Source organism: Erinaceus europaeus, chromosome 6 (genome assembly GCF_950295315.1).
Source record: "Erinaceus europaeus chromosome 6, mEriEur2.1, whole genome shotgun sequence".
In the NCBI taxonomy this organism is placed as follows: Eukaryota; Metazoa; Chordata; class Mammalia; order Eulipotyphla; family Erinaceidae; genus Erinaceus; species Erinaceus europaeus.
In genome coordinates this window covers 50,841,173-50,858,047 of record NC_080167.1, presented here as the reverse complement: position 1 = coordinate 50,858,047, position 16,875 = coordinate 50,841,173, and the positions used below count along the sequence as shown (strand labels likewise).

General features: G+C 45.9%; 1 protein-coding gene across 3 annotated transcripts in view; it reads right to left on the bottom strand.

Moving 5' to 3' along the window:
- The window catches only part of CAMK1D (calcium/calmodulin dependent protein kinase ID), a 268,432-nt gene that overhangs the window by 19,921 nt on the left and 231,636 nt on the right, over positions 1-16,875 (bottom strand). For all 3 annotated transcript variants that reach the window (XM_060192177.1, XM_060192176.1, XM_007524625.3), the window contains one exon: positions 791-929. In XM_060192177.1, the coding sequence (XP_060048160.1) occupies positions 791-929 (139 nt within the window). The remainder of the gene's footprint in view (positions 1-790; positions 930-16,875) is intronic.

The following is a 16,875-nucleotide window of genomic DNA, read 5'->3' as shown; positions in this document are numbered from 1 at the left end:
GGCCACAAGAGCTCTTCACAGCTGGAGGCCCGACTCCACCTGCAGGCTGACTGAACAAGCCAACCAGCAACATGTAATGAGGTGTGTGTGTGGGGGGAGCTCCTCTGAGAGAGCACTCGGCCTACTGTGTGTGAGGGCCTGTTCTCCCTCTCCATCTCAAAAAACAAAACAAAACAACAAAACAGAGATTGGGTAGGGGAGATCACCTAGGCAGTGTTGCAGATCTCAAGGCTCTAGGTTCAGTCCTACATGCTGCAGAAAGAAAGGAAGAAAAAAAAAGAAAAGGAAGGAAGGAAGGAACAAGTCAGGAGACAGCTCACCTGCTAGAGCGCACACTCTACCATGCTCAATGACCTGGGTTCAAGGCCCTGGCCACCACAGGGGAGCACCATGCAAAGGGGAAGCTTCATGAGTGATGGAGCAGTACCGTGGTGCCTCTCATTCTCTGTCTCCCTCAGCTCCCTCTCCCTAAAGAATGAAAAAGCCTGGCACCAGAGTGGCATAGTGTGCCACACACAGAAAAAGGAATACTCAAGTTGTGCTGGAGACGCTGCTCAGGGTTGTTGCTGTTATTATTATTACCAAATCTATTTTTAATTCTACAGTACAGTTTATTTTGCTCCATTCTCCTATTTTAAAAATGTTTTATCTACTTATTTATTTAATAAGAAAAATACAGAGGGAGAGAAGACCCAATAACTAAAGCGCAACAATACACCCAACTCCAGGCAGAGCACCCTCCCCCCTCCTGGTGACAGGTTCATGGGGTGGGTTGATCGGTGTCCCCTACCTTGAGATCCCTGTGGACGATGCCCATCCTGTGCAGGTAGTAGACGGCGTCAAGGACCTGGCGGATGAGGGTGCTGGCATCCTTCTCTGTGTAGAACCCCTTCTCCACTATCCGATCAAACAGCTCCCCACCAGAGACACTGTTTAAAACAGACAAAAAGAACAAATTCTGAGCTTGAGACCACCTGTTGCATTTTTTTCAGAGAAAACCCTCAATGAGCGCTTTCAGCTGGATGAGAGACACACACTTTGTTCCCCTCTGACCCTAGAAGCTACACTGGAGAGGCATCTCTGTGCCATGATCGTGCTGATTTCTCCAATGAAATGAGAGGGAAACAACCAGGACCCATGGGCCAGTGAGGCCTGAGGGGTTTCTCTGCTCTCAGCTGCCACAGTGTAAAGTTGAAAACAACCTTCCAGAGCCTCTGCCTCACCACACAGGAGGCCGGTCACCCCCCCCCACCCCCCGCAGTATTTAACTGGGCTCACTTACCAATGTGACGGGTGGAAAGGCTAAGAGTCAGACCTTCCAGGAGCATGTGTGCATTGAATGCATTTAGAGCAGGACAGGAGCCCAGACTTGCTGTGGACTGCTCATTGCTCTACCCACAACACCCCCAATGCCCTTGGGTCATGCCAAGGAGCCATCTCATCTACTGAGGTGCCTTTGGACCCTTGGGACCTAGAAGCCACCTGCAATTCCCCAAAGAACAACCACACATTGCTGTGTGTTGGGGTTGGAGGACAATATTCAACTGCAGTTTGCTTTGAATTTTAGATAATTTTTTTTTCTTCCTCTATTCACAGAAAGGGGGCTTAGGTGGACAAAGGTCTAAAAGCTCTGGTGAGAGAACTCCGCCCCACTAGGGAAAGAGAAAGGCAGGCTGGGAGTATGGATCGACCTATCAGTGCCCATGTTCAGCGAGGAAGCAATTGCAGAAGCCAGACCTTTTCAGCAAACCCACAATGACCCTGGGTCCATACTCCCAGAGGGTTAAAGAATAAGAAAGCTATCAAGGGAAAGGATGGGATATGGAGTTCTGGTGGTGGGAATTGTGTGGAGTTGTACCCCTTTTATCCTATGGTTTTGTCAGTGTTTCCTTTTTATAAATAAAAATAATAATAAATAAAAAATAAAATTTTAAATTTAACAAAAAAGCTCTGGTGAGACCTGGGCAGTGGCACACCCTGTTGAGTGCACATATTACCATGTGCAGGGACCCAAGTTCAGCCTCCCGATCCTCACCTGCAGGGGGGAAACATGAAGAGTGTTGAAGCAGGGCTGCAGGGGGGCAGCATGGTGGCGTACCTGGCTGGGCGCACATGTTGCAGTATGCAAGGACCCAGGTTTGAACCTCCAGTCCCCACCTTCAGGGGGAAGCCTCATGAGTAGTGAAGCAGGGCTTCAGGTGTCTCCCTGTCTCTCTGTCTCTCTATCTTCCCCTTCCCTTTCAATGTCTGGTTGTCTCTATCCAATAAATAAAGATAAAAATAAGGATGTAGAGCACACAAGCACACACAGATAGATATGTGGATAGAGCCAGAGATACTGTCCACAGTACCAGTGCCAGTGCCTCCTCCATTTGCACAGCATATACCAGGGTTCAAGCCGGGCTGACGCACGTGGCAAGGCCTGCACCCTATCTCTCCGTGAGCTATATATGGTCCAACTTTCAAATGTCTAAACAGTATAAAATTACTGCAGAAAAACAGTGCTTCTTTAAAATCTTTAAGCTTCCTTGGAAATCTGCTTCAAGAGATACAGCAACACTACATTTTTTAAGTAAAAAATAACCTCTGGGGGCTGAGAGGTAGCGCAGCGGGTTAAGCGCACATGGCACAAAGCTCAAGGACCAGTGTAAGAATCCTGGTTCAAGCATCTGTCTCCCCTCCTGCAGGGGGTTGTTTCACAAGCGGTGAATCAGGTCTGCAGGTGTTTGTCTTTCTCTCCCCCCTCCGTCTTGCGCTCTTCTCTTGATTTCTCTCTGTCTTATCCTACAGCAGTATCAGCAACAACAACAACAACAATAACAACAAGGGCAACAAAATGGGGAAAAATGGTCTCCAGGAGCAGTGGATTAATAGTGCAGGCACCAAGCCCCAGTGATAACCCAGGAAGGGGAAAAAAAAACGCAAAACTTTCCAAAGGCAAAATGAAAAAGATCTGTTTGAACTATTAACAACATGAACTGGTTTCATAAATGACCTTGCCAGCTTTACTTGACAGAGTAAAAGGCATGTCCCAGGACACACACACACACACACACACACACACACACACACCAAGGACTCACTGTGCATACGTCACAGTCATTAATGTGCAATAACGCATCCCCTGAAACCATTTGAAGAAAAAACTAATAAAGACAACCTGCTTGGAGGTATATAAGGTGACTGTGTCAGAGTCCCTTACATTGGCTGAAGTGACCCCAAGCCACAATGTTCTCAGACAAGGACTCGTTTCCACCGGGGGAGTAGGCGGTGGGGGTGAGGTCAGGTATGAAAGACTCTCAGAAAAAGAAACACTGGCAGAGAGAAAAGAGAGGGCAGACACGGTGGAAACAAAATCCCAAGACCTTCGTAGACAGATTTCTTGCTGGTATTCATTTTTCTAGAACCTTCTTCTGGTAAGCTGTAATGTCTGAATGGGGACATACCCCAGGAGGTGTGCTGCTATGAGGAGGGGGTGAACTGGGTGCAGTCACTTCTCTTAATCATGATCTGACCACTAAATCAATTTTGTGGGAGCTGTTTCGCAGCTGCTGCCCCTCCAGCTTCTGTACCACCAGCCTGCCTGGCAGCTTCGCCCCTCACGAGTGTCCTGCTGCTTTCTCCTGTGGTCTGCCAATACTCACAGGCTCAGCTCTGCAGCTGCAGGGTTCCCAGGCAGGAATGCTCCCACTCCCTCAGAACCCACCTTCCCCACTCTCCACTCTACCAAGGTCTCCTGTTCTCCTCTGAGGGGCAGAAGCACTGACAGATCAGACTGAGAGCCACACCGACACCATGGGCCACAACCCTGAGCCCACCTTGAAGGGGGTGAGCCTGTGTGCTGCTATGTCGTTCTTGCACACTGCATATCCCCAGAAGGGCAGCTCTCTTCATTTTATTTCTTAAAAATATTTATTATTTTTAATTTGATAAGACAGGGAGAAACTGAGAGGTGACGGGGTGACTGAGAGGAGGAGAGAGATACCTGCAGCACTGTTTCACTGCTTGTGAAGCTTTCCTCCTGCAGGGGGCGCCAGGAGCCTGAACGTGGGTCCGTGCACATGGTAATGTGTGCATTTAATTGGGTGTGCCAGTTGATGGAACGAATTACAGTGTGCAAGGACCTCCTCCCATTCAGGGGAGTCCCTGGCCCCTCACTCTTTTGTTGCCTCTGCCTACCTATCATGGTGCACTGCCCCTTACCCCCCAACCCCCACCTGGATTCTGGGTTTACTTCATGCAGCCTCTGCCCTTAACTTTCCTCCTTTGACCAGTCCTCTTTCAATAACATAGAACATTTTTATTCTTAGAAGTCACATTTACAATCTCTTACAGGCTTCCATCTGCTCAGAAAAGGCCCAAATACTGGCCCACACCACCCCTGTGCTCAGTGGATCAGATCAGCTTAATTCCCTGGGAGCTGCTCTGCCTGACTCTGGCTGTTGCACATGCACAGTCTCGGGGAGCAATGAAAAGAGCATTTTTGACACAGCATTCAGACGGTGAGATCCCAGCCCCATAATGAGTCTGTAGAGGAGGCACAGTATTAATTAACTAATTAATTCTGCTATTAAGGCTTTGATGGGGCTTTACACCCATACAAGCCCATTGTTCCTATAGGAAGCTTCTTCTCCTTTTTCCAGAGAGAGGGTGAGAAACAGAGACAAAAAGAGACACCAGAGCACACAGCATTGCCCCACTCCTTGTGAAGTGTCCCAAGTGCCCCCCATTTAATATGGCACTGAGGAATTAACTGAGGGCTGTTGTTAAAATTTCGTGGGCTCTTGCATGGTGGCGTAGGCCTCCTGTGGGCTGCGGGGCTGCGGGGTTGCAGACGCAGTGCGTGGGGTTGTCTGGGCGCAGCCGGCTGGCTGGCTGTTCCACCAGGTGGAAACAGCAGCTCTGCGCCTTGCCTCCCGCCCGCTGGCTATTCCCGCTGGCTGTTCTGAGTTCGCCCGAGCGAGTGGAAACCACAGAGTGGTCCAGACATAAATGTTCCAGAAACAGCAAAACAGTCTAGTGAAGAAAGAGCAGAGGCCTTTGGAGATCTCTCCACAAGCAGAAGAGAAGGCCATAGTGCATAGGTAGCCAAATTGTCTTTACTTATCTGAGAGATGCGCAGGTCAGGTCCACGTGGGCGCCATTTGTTGTTAAAATTTTGGGATGGAACAACTCCGGAAGTGCTTCCCCCAGCAAGGGGCTGGACGAGGACAACATGCAAGAGCCTGATGCCAGCTCGCTAGAGCCCGATGCCAACATGCTGGAGCCCAATGCCAACATGCTGGAGCTCTATGTCAACACGCAAGAGCCCGAGGCCAGCCCACAGGAGCCGGCTCTCCACCGCGTGGCGCAGGGCACTGGACGCGTGATCCCTCCACACTGCTTGGCCACTGCGAGCAGGGCAGCAGACATGGCAGGGCCATGGGGCAGGGCCGCGGCGGCCTATCATGGCCGCCACCCCTGGGCACCTAGGCTCACGACTTCTACAAAGATGGCCTGCCTGCTCTCTTTCTATGAATTCTGGAACCATCCCGGGCCTCCCGGACCCCCGGGCTCCCTGCCGAAACTGGGCACACGAGATCTCCAGCCGCCGGTCCGGTCTGAAGGCAGACAAGCTGGAGTACGCAGAGATTCGTGCAGAGATCGCAACCTGCAATTCCTAGAAGTGGAGCTACACGGGAAGCCACCTCCGGATGGTGAACCCCCCCCCCAACAACTAAGACAGTACAGATTTAAATTCGTGTTTAAAATGACATGTCTTCGTAACAAAGGTTTCTCTCCTCGTGTATTAATGACTATGTTTATGTGTATGTTTAAAGTTTGGTAAACAGTAGCTTTAAGGCTAAATTCTTACTAGTCAAAGATAAATGAAAAAGGTTTTCAACGTAATTCTCATAAAGATAAAAATTAACTTACATTTAAAGTCTGAGGTAAAAATTAGTTAACAATCAATATATTTCAACTAAGTTGGTCTAAACAAAAGGTTAAATAGACTTGTTGATATGTAAAACACTACCTTCTCTATTAGAAATGGTAGATCGCACAATGGCTATGCTAATTATTCTCATGCCTGAGGTTTCCTCTCCGGCCCACACCTAGGGTGTGTCTCCATCTTGAATGGGTGTAACAAAAGGTTAAAAGACGTTGTTGATATGTAAAAGTCTCAAATTCCTTCTCTATTAGAAATGTTAGATCGTGCAGTAGATATGCTAATAACAAGTTTTGTTTCATAGTAAGTAAGTTGCAGCCAGCTGCCTTTGGGACCCTAGGCCGTTCCCCGCCCCCATGCAAATGCCCGTCGAGGCAAGTAGCCCCCCAGAGGCAAGAAATGTTTTTTTTTTCAGATATGGCCCCCTCAGGCCTTCCCTTGGCAACATGCTGGTTTTGGTTATATATGTTTCTGTTCACCCCACACCCTTGATACTATAGTCATTTAGTTAAAAAGAAAAGGGGGAATTGTCGTATGCTTTACATTGGCTTGTTCTAGCCCTCCCCCTCCAAGAGAATTGGATGAGTCCTGTTAATTTCGCGGGCCTGCTTGGCCCCGCCCCAAGGGACCCTGGGAGAGGGTTCCGGAGTTCGAGAGTGCGAGAGTGCGAGAGTTTCTGAGTTCGAGAGTAAGGGAGAGGGTTCCTGAGTTCCAGAGTAAAAGAGAGAGTGCTTGCGCCGCCGCAAAGAGACAGCAGAGTTCTGTTTGGTGATTAGTTTGTCTTAGTTTGTGAATCGTTGTTCCTGAATAAAGAAATACAGCTGCCCTGCCCAGCCGTTGTCTCCGCGTCTCTGTTACCCGCCGTGAAGCAAGCCAGCCCGACCAGAGCCTTCCGAATTTTAACAACAGAGGGCCACAGGTAGTCCTCACTCACCTGATTTTCCATTCTTTATTTTTTGGAGAAAGGGAGAGAAAGAGAGAGGAGAGAGAAACCACAGTATGGGAGCTCTCCCCAGTGCTATGTCTTCCCACGTGGTGCCAGGGCACCAACTGGGGCTGTGCATTGCCAGGCAGATGCCCTAGCCAATAAGAGGTCTCTCTACTTCTTCAACTTTTATTTAGTTTAAAAATATATATATTTATATTTATGTATTTCCTTTTGTTGCACTTGTTTTATTGTTGTAGTTATTGTTGTTGTTATTGATGTCGTCGTTGTCGGACAGGACAGAGAGAAATGGAGAGAGGAGGGGAAGACAGAGAGGGGGAGAGAAAGACAGACACCTGCAGACCTGCTTCACCACTTGGGAAGTGACTCCCCTGCAGGTGGGGAGCCAGGGGCTCGAACCGGGATCCTCATGCCGGTCCTTGCGCTTCGTACCACCTGCGCTTAACCCACTGTGCTAATGCCTGAATCCCTCAACGTTTATTTTTAACATTCACCTCTCTTTGCAGCCAAAGTCTTAAAATGGGCCTAGGCACATCACACATACTGGGCTGGCTAGAAAGACATAGAGCAGAAATAGATGTCAGTGTGGCTGGAGAGACGACAAGAGCCTCACACTTCAGTGGTGGGAATACACACTGTAGCTCTAGGATCAAATGCAGAGCTGCCCCCAGGCCCCTCTTACTCCTGGATGGACTGGAAACATATTCACATAAATGCTTCTACACGAATGTTCAGGGCAGAATTGTTCCTATGAACCACAAAAATAGAAACGGCTCAAATGCCCACCCACAGATGACTGGACACATACGGTGTGTCCCTGAGTGTCCATGTAACTTGGAGCTGGGAGCTATTCAGATGGAACAACAGATGCAGCAGGGACTGGGTTGCATCACAGGAAACACACATCCACAATACAGAGGCTGGGGGAGGCAGGGCAAGGCCCCATGTGTGACTCTCTCTGCAGGAAGCACCCGGGCTGGACAGAGCTGGGGAAGATGCAACGGGGATGATGGCAAGGAGGACATCAATCAGGGTGGTGAGAATGTCCTGGGATTGTGTGTGTGTGTCTGTGTGGGGTGACAGCTAATGGGACACTATTCTAGGCTGGTGAAAATGTCCTGCAACCACGGGGGTGCTGGCTAAGGGGACACTATTCTAAGGGGATGAGAATGTCCTGGGACCAGTTAGTGGTGTGGCCACACACTCTTGTGCACACAGGGAACCACTGTGCTGTGCACCTGAGAAGATTATGCCGATGTGTGAATCACAGCTCATTAAAAACGCCTTCTGTTTCTTTCCTGGAGCCATCATTTCATCAACAGGATGGCAAGTGTACCAAGAGAGAACCAAGTTTTTGTTTTGGTCATTGCACAAAGGGCATCTCCCTATAGCCTTAGGGAGACTGCACCCACTGTCCATATCTGCTCTTCCCCTCCCTCCCTGCTTCTCTCCTTCATGTTTTGCTCCCTTTCCTTGCTTCCAGGGCTTTGCAGTCTCACTAACTGCTTCCTGCAGTGCAGCTATAGCAGCCTCTCCTCTGCACACAGGACTCTTGAAACATCTGCTCCAGGGCTCGATCTTGTGGCAGCTTTTCCCAGCCCTCTGCAGACTCTTCCCACCCTGGACTTCAGTCTGATTCCTTAATAAATGTGTCCATGAGCTAAGTATGTCTGTTTTCAGTTAGCCTGGGGTGGGGGCAGCACAAGACATGAGCTCACTATATATTCTCTTACTGTTTATAAATGTTTAAAACAGCGGTGACAAAACCTCAAAGCTCCCCAGACGGAAGGACTGCAGACGCTGGGAACACCCTCCGAGGGTCATGGAACCCAGCCAAGGCTGAGCCGGTGCTGTGGAGGCTACAGCGGGGGACCTGGCTCCTGGAGGCCTGGCCCTGCTCTTTGCCCAAGGCAGAAGGTGTAGGTTCCCACCTGCTGAGCTCAGGAGGGCTCTCTCCCCCACCCCTATGACTGTCTGCAAGGGAGATGGAGGGGACCAAGGCCACTTGAGGGTGCTGAGACTCTCACAAAGGCAGAGGGATGCCAGGGAGGCCACACCTGCATTTGAGCTGTTGGTCATTATGCCAGGTCTGCTGCATTGCTTGATGTTGTGGTCTATTTACATAATCACTGTTTTGCCCGAGACCTGCCCTGCCTGCAGGGCATTGGTTTAATCCCCACTGGTTAGATGGAATTCACGCTCTTTTCCTTCTCTCCATCCACTCTCCTACCCACTTCCTTTTCCAGCTGGCCACTTCTGCCTTGGAAGATATAAAGGCAGATTCTTTTCTCATGAATACATACATTGCATTGCGTTCCCACTCAGCCATGAGTTCCTGGTCGTCTCTCTCTCCTGCCCATGAAGCTAGCCTGGCATGAGCTCAGAGACTGTTTGCACCCTCTGCTCGAGAGCCTGCGGGCGGCAGGGTGATAAAGTCCAGTCATTACCTCATGGGAACCTGAAGGTACTGTTGCATTCTACATACGACATTCCTGTGCTACATCAGAAGCTTGGTATGGGAAATCCCTCTGCCTTAGGGAGTCTAGAAGCCACCTATTATCTGAAATTACTTTGCTTAAAACAACCCTGTGTCGGGCCTTAAGCCCCCCCCCCCCCTTCATTGCTGACACTATGGTCTATTTACATAATCATTGTTTTGTCTGAAAGATCCCCACCACGTTATCCCCTCAGGGTACTGCTAATTCAGTTAAAACCATTGCAACAGTTGCTAAGGATGCTTCCACCTTCCCAGTATACCTTTTGCCTCTCTCCACCCCCTTTCCTAGACATTTCCGTTTCCGACTTGCCACTTCTGGTTTTTACCCTATAAATCCTGCTGCTGTTCCAGTTTCACTCTCTTTCTCTTCTGTGTCCCGACCCAGAGAAGACCTGGAGAAGGGCTGGTGGGCATAGTGGGAGGTGGCCATTTTGCTAGCTTCACGTGGCCTAAACTGCTGTGCTCACATCCAATTCTGGGATGTCCTCATGAATAAAGATTTGTGTTCCCTCTCCGCCACAAGTTCCTGGTCTCTTCTCTCTCCCCCGTGACACAACCCAACACCCTGAATCTTACTAGGAACCTCAGGTTGTCTTAGTGTGTTATCTCCCACTGGCCCATTACAGGAATGCAGGTGCTCTGTGAAAGTCCTCAGCCAGAGGGATATGTGCTATTGATTTTGTGATGCTGTGGTTAATTTAGTACCCAATTAACCACAGAGTGTGCACAAGACCACACAGAGTTCCATAAAAATTGGCAACTGCATCCACATTCTCCTTCCTTCCTTCCTTCCTTCCTCTCTTTTTTTCTTTCTCTCTCTCTCTCTCTCTCTGTTTTAGAGAGAGAAGCAAAGAGACAGAGAGTGAACAAGAGTACAGCACCAAGCTTCCTTCAGTGTGTTGGGGCCAGACTCCATCCTGGGTTGTGTGCATGACGAAGCAGCACACTATTCAAGTGAGTTATGTTGTGGACCCTGACTTGCACATTCTTACATTTACTTTCAGGCCTTTCTTGGTTTACCCATTTGTATCTTGCTCTGTCTCCTAGTGCCTCCAGTTGTAAATCAACCTGTCTTCATCAATCTGACCTGCCTACCTTTTGGTTCTATCTCCAGCTTCTGATCTTGTGCCTCCCCATTTGACAAGATAGCTCCAAGAATATGATGAATTATGGCACAAAGTCTGTTTCTATTTGTGAGTTTCCCCACAGACTGGCCTCTGTTCATTCCTCCTCGATACTTCAAACCAGAAATATCAAAGAGCAGCTCAAACAAACAAGACACTCCCAGGCAACCAATGGAGCAAAGAGGAAATAAAACAAACAAAAAAAGACATCTTAAAATTATTTAAAAAATGGAAACACGGCATACCAAAACTTAAGATCAAGCAACAAAAACAGTTATAATGGGAAATTTATAGAGATGAATAGCTACATGGAGGAAAAAGGATCTCAAATTAACAACCTAACTTTACAGTTCAAGGAAATAGGGGGAAAAAGAAACAAAAAACAAAACAAAATAAAAAAACCACCCAATGTTCGGAGTTAGTAGATGGAAAAAGATACAGAACAGAGCAGAAATAAATGAAACAGATTTGAGAAAAACGTCAATAAAAAGATTCATGAAAATAGGACTGGTTTTAAAAAAAGTTAAGCATGATCGATAAATCTTTAGCTACATAACAAAAGGAGGAGGGCAGTGGCAATGGCATAATACTTAAGCAAAGACTTCCATGCCTGAGGCTCTGAGGTTCCAGGTTCAATCCCCAGCAGCAACACCGTAAGTCAGAGCTGAGCAGTGCTCTGGTAAAAATAAATAAATAAGTAAATATATTTCATATAAACAACAAAAAGGAGAAGGCTCAATTAAAATCAGAGATAGGAGCAGATAATAAAAATATGACTATAGAATAAAAAGCATCATAAAGGCTACTATCAGCCATTATACACCAACAAACGGGATCATCTGGAAGAAATTGATAAATTAAAAAACTATATATAACCTGTCACTACTAAATGGTGAATAAATTGAAAATAGGGACCAGGTAGTGGTGTACCTGGTTGAGCACACATGTTACAATGCACAAGGACTCAGGTTTGAGACCCTGGTCCCCACCTGCAGGAAGAAAGCTTCACAAGTGGTGAAGCAAGGCTGCAGGTGTCTCTCTGTCTCTCTCTCTATCTTCCCCTTTCTTCTCAATTTCTGACTGTCTCTATTCAGCAAATAAATAAATAAATAATAAAACATTAAAAAAAATAAATTGAACATGTGAGCAGGTCATCAATGAATGAGGATACTGAATAAGTAAATGAAATCCTCCTGACAAAAAAATCAGGGCCAGGCAGTACTCATACTATAAGTTCTATCACATATTTAACAAAGGATTTATGCCAATTCTCACCCAGCCATTCCTTATAAAATTAAAGAGAAGGAACACATGTAGATTCATTCTATGAATACAGCTTTACACTAGTACCAAAAGCATAGAGGGGAACTATTAATACAAGAAAAAAAAAGCAGGTTAATATTCCTGATGAACACAGATGCAAAAAACTCTCAAGAAAATACTGGCAAACTGAATTCAACGGCACATTAAAAGGATCACACACCATAATCAAGTGCATTGGTCCATGGGATGCCAGTCTCGTTCCACATACAAATCAGTAAACATGACAGACCACACTGACAGAATCACAGTGGAATCACATGATCTTCTCAGTAGATAACAGAAACATCATTGGGCAGTTTCCACCCCCTTTCATGATAAAAACTCTCAACACACTGGAAATAGCAGGCTCATGCTTCTACATAATCAGGGCCACTGATGACAAGTCCAGAAAAATCATACTCAACAGGGAAAGCTTGAAATCTGTAGTGGGTGAAGTGGCTAAGTGGGCAGAACCCAGGATTTGCAGGCACGAGACTCTGGCTTTGAGCCCGTGTCACATACTGATAGACTGGATTAATGCTCTGGCATATTTTTCTCTCCAAAATAAATACAAAAATCATAAAAAATCAAGTAGAAAGTCATTCCTCTAAGATCACAATAAAGAGAAGGATGCCCACACTCAGTACCTTTATTTAAATCAGCACTGTCTTTTCCAGAGTAATTCCCTCAGAAGGGCTTATAATAGGGCACCATTGGGGACTGAACAAAACACAAAAAGGTACCCAAGGCAGTTCTGGAAAAGTTCAGATAAAATAATTTTATTTATAGATAACCCTTATGATTTGACCAAATGGTCCTGTTACAATTAATACATGAATTCAGTAAAGTTGCAGAATGCAAAACAAGTGTCAGTCATATCTATACACTGACAATGAACTATTCACAAAGGAAGTTAAGAAAACATTCCCAAGTAATTACACTATCAAAGAGAATCAAATATGAATGAATTGAACTAGTTAGATGAAATATCTGTATACTAAAACCCATAAAACATTGATGGAAAAATTGAAGACAATAAAATAAAGGAAAGACATTGTGCTCATACAAAATAAATGCTCATACAAAATAAAAAGTTTCTAATCTAATCTCTATTGATTCCCATAAATATTCGAATGGCATTTAAAACAGAAATAGAAGAGAATAACCCTAAAATTCATATGGAACCATAAATGAGCCCATATACTTAAAACAACTCTAGGAAAAAAATAAGAGTTAAATACATTAATTACTTCCTGACTTTAAATATTATAAAGCTAAAACAATCAAAACAGCATAGTAGTGGCATAAAAACAAGTACATAGGCCAATGGAACAGATTGATAGTTCAAAAATTAACCTATGCATATACTGTGAAGTTATATTGGACAAAAACATGAATATTCAAGGAGGTAAAGATTCTCATTAATAAAAGGTGTTGGGGAAACTGAATATTCACACACAAGAGAATGAAACTGGACTCCTACCTTATTCTATTCACAAAAATGAACTAAAATGGATTAAAGACTTAATGTGAAATCTAAAACTTTAAAACTCCTAGAAGGAAATGTAGAGAAAAAGGTTCTTGACATTTGTCTTGGCAATGATTTTTTTCTTCAGTAGGTGCTTCCCTTGGTGCCGAGCATGATGTTCCTAGTGGCTTATTGTAAGGTACGTGCTCTACCAGGTGAGCTATTTCCTGACCCCTGATATTTTGGAGATACCACCAAAAGCAAAGACAACGAAAGTAAAACAAATAAGTGGGGTTCTGTCAGACTGAAAAGTTTCTGTAAAGCTAGAAGGAATAATCAATAAAATAAAAACAAAATCTATGAAACTTAGGTATAGCAACTAACAACAAAAAATTAATAATGATACCACATTTTTTACTGCTGGGGCTCAGTGCCTCCACATGAATCTACTGCTCCTGGAGATTATTTTTCCCTTTTGTTGCCTTTGTTATTATTATTGTTATTGTTGTTGTTGTATAGGACAGAGAGAAATTGAGAGAGGAAGGGAAGACAGAGAGGGGGAGAGAAAGATAGATACCTGCAGACCTGCTTCACCACTTGTGAAGCGATCCCACTGCAGGTGGGGAGCTGGGGTCTCGAACTGGGATCCTTGAGCCAGTCACTGCACTTTGTGCCATGTGCGATTAACCCACTGCGCTACTGCCCGACCTCCCTTCATTTTTTTTAAATGGTCAGAAGACCTTCACACATTCCCCCCAAAGAAAAAATAAGCATAACCAATAGGTTTAAGAAAAAATGGTAACTATCATTAATAATTAGGGGAATACAAACCAAAATCACAATGAGATTTCCCCTTAAATGTGTTATAATGGCTGTCATCAAAGAGACAGTACTGGTGAGGACATGGAATGAAGGGAATCCTACTGCACTGCTGGTGGCAAGGCAACATGGTGCAACCACTAAAAAATATACAGGTGGTTCCTAAAAAGATCAGAACTACTAAAATTAAAAATAATTTTATTTTATTGAGAAAATAAAATTATTTTCTCAAGTGACCTCTGTGCCTCCATGCTCACTGCAGCATTATTCCACAAGCAATATGTGGAAACCAGAAAACAGAACTGATGAATAATTTGGTCAGTTGCTGCATTAAAATGGACACAAAGCCTAAGGGTGTCTCAAGCAGAGGCCTTTGAAGCCTTCTGATTGCAATTAACATATCCTCAGTGCCAACAACAAGGACAGTACACAGAGTATACCAAAATTAAAATTAGGCTTCAAATTCTACCACCCAGGGGAGCCCCAAATTAACATTTTACCTTTAGCCTCTTAGTTTCTTTTCTAATTTATAGCCAGATCAAATGACACACATCATTTCATATAGAGTTTTTCAAGTAGTATTATATTACAAATGTTTCCCAATATTAATAAAGAAACTTAACAGCATTTGAATGCTTGCTTCTCTGAAGTGTGGCTATAGGAGATTTAATTTTAACAACATACTCCTCGGGGACAGCTTCTCTTATAAAGGAAAATGAACTGAACAAAGTGGCATACATATCTCTGCATTTTGAACTAGGTCTTTGGACTCAATTCTTAGAAAGGGAATTAGAGGAAGGTGAAAGGTGTAGGGAATTGTGAGGATATGGTAGAGCTTGGCGGGAGCCCCCATTGAAAGATGGATGCCTGAGGGGCACAACCATCCTATTAGTCTCTCTCTACTAAGAGGTTGAGCAAGGAAGGACATGGCCTCCAGGATCTGCCCGCCTATTAGCCTCCCTGCCTCACAAGCACCCTGCATTCCCTGACACAATAGCCCACCCCCTTGTTATCTACATAATCATTGTTTTGACTGAAAGTCCCCTCCCTACTTCCCCACCCACTCCATTCCTTTGATCATATCTGATCTATCTTCTCTCTGTCCTCAGAACCCCCCTTTGGCTGCTGGTTACTGATAACCTTGCTTCCCCATTCCTTTAACCGATTAGACCTCTTGCTCAACAATTACTGGAAAAGTCCTGACCCTCTCCAGACCCTATGCCTCCCTACCATATATGGTATACACATGTCACTTCCTCCTGCGACCCTTTAAAAACCCTGCTTTACTGTTCAATAAACGGATTTGTTCATCAAACATTCCCCGGGTCATCTCTTGTGGTGGCACTAGCACTGGACACTGAGTGAGTCCTGTAAGGCTCTACCCCTACTGCCTCGGATCGCATTCTCCTAGACCCCGCATCTGGTGTGCAACAGAGCAGGCACGCCAGGAGCCTGTGCTGAGAAGAGGCCTCCCCACAAGAAGTATGGCAGAAAGGGACACAATTCTGAGAGGAAAAGCTCATTTTTACACAACACTGTGCCCCCAGAATGGCCCTCATCACTCCATCCTTTCAGGATTAGCTTTCTTCTTTACTCACTTTGTAGGACACACACATGCTTTATTTTGCAAGTTATAAGTGGCCACTCAGCCACGTAGAGCACGGTTCTTCCAAGGAGCTGGGGGGAGGTGGACTCAGGAGAAAAGGTTGGGCAGGGACTGTAGAGCCAGAGAGAAAGGCAGGCATGGCCTTCCCATTAGGGAAGAACCCTATGTACTGCTTGGCACACTGGAGGCTCCCAGAAATCCCAACCTGGCAGGACTCCCAGGCTGGAATTCTCTGGATACAAGGGGCATATTTCAGGACTGGCTGTGGCCCTGGCTGTCCCCCAGTGAGGCCCCGATGGCAGGAAAGCCCCCCTGCTCGTGCCACAGCCAACAAAGGGACCCCACAGTGTTATCCACCAGCTCAGCACTTCTGCACATTCTCCGTGTGCCTACAGTGGAATTTCAATCAAAATTGGCTTAACCTCCTCCTCCCCCTGTATTTAGAGTTTATGCCAACCATCTCTTAGCCTAACAGCCATAGGGCATGGCATGGGGCACAAGGAGTGTGCTGTGGGCTTTTATGCTTCTTATTTACTTATTTATTTGCCAGGAATAAACTCAGGAGCTCGTGCATGTGTGATGGCACCACTAACCAGCATCCTCAGGTCGATTTTTTCATTCTTCATTTTAGAAAGAGAGATGGGAGGGCCAGACAGTAGCACACAAGGTTAAAAGCACATGGCGCGAAGCACAGGACTGACATAAGAATCCCAGTTTGAGCCCCCGGCTCCCCACCTGCAGGGGTATAGATTCACAAGCAGTGAAGCAAGTCTGTAGGTGTTTATCTTTTCTCCCTGTTTCTGTCTTCCCCTCCTCCCCTCTCCATTTCTCTTCGTCCTATCTGACAACAACAGCAATAACAATAACACCAACAATAACAACAAGGGCAACAAAATGGAAAAAATGGCCTCCAGGAGCAATGGATTTGTAGTGCAGGCACTGAGCCCCAGTGATAACCTGGAGGCAGAGAGAGAGAGAGGCAAAGAAATAGGGTAGGGGCTAGCTAGTGGCACACCAGATTGAGCACACACACTACAGTGAGCAAGGACCCAGGTTCATGCCCCCAGTTCCCATATGGGTGTGTGTGTGTGTGTGTGTGTGTGTGTGGTGTGTAAACTTCTTGAGTGGTGAAACAGTGCGACAATTACCTCCTTCCCTCCCTCCCTCTCTCTCTTCTCCTGCTT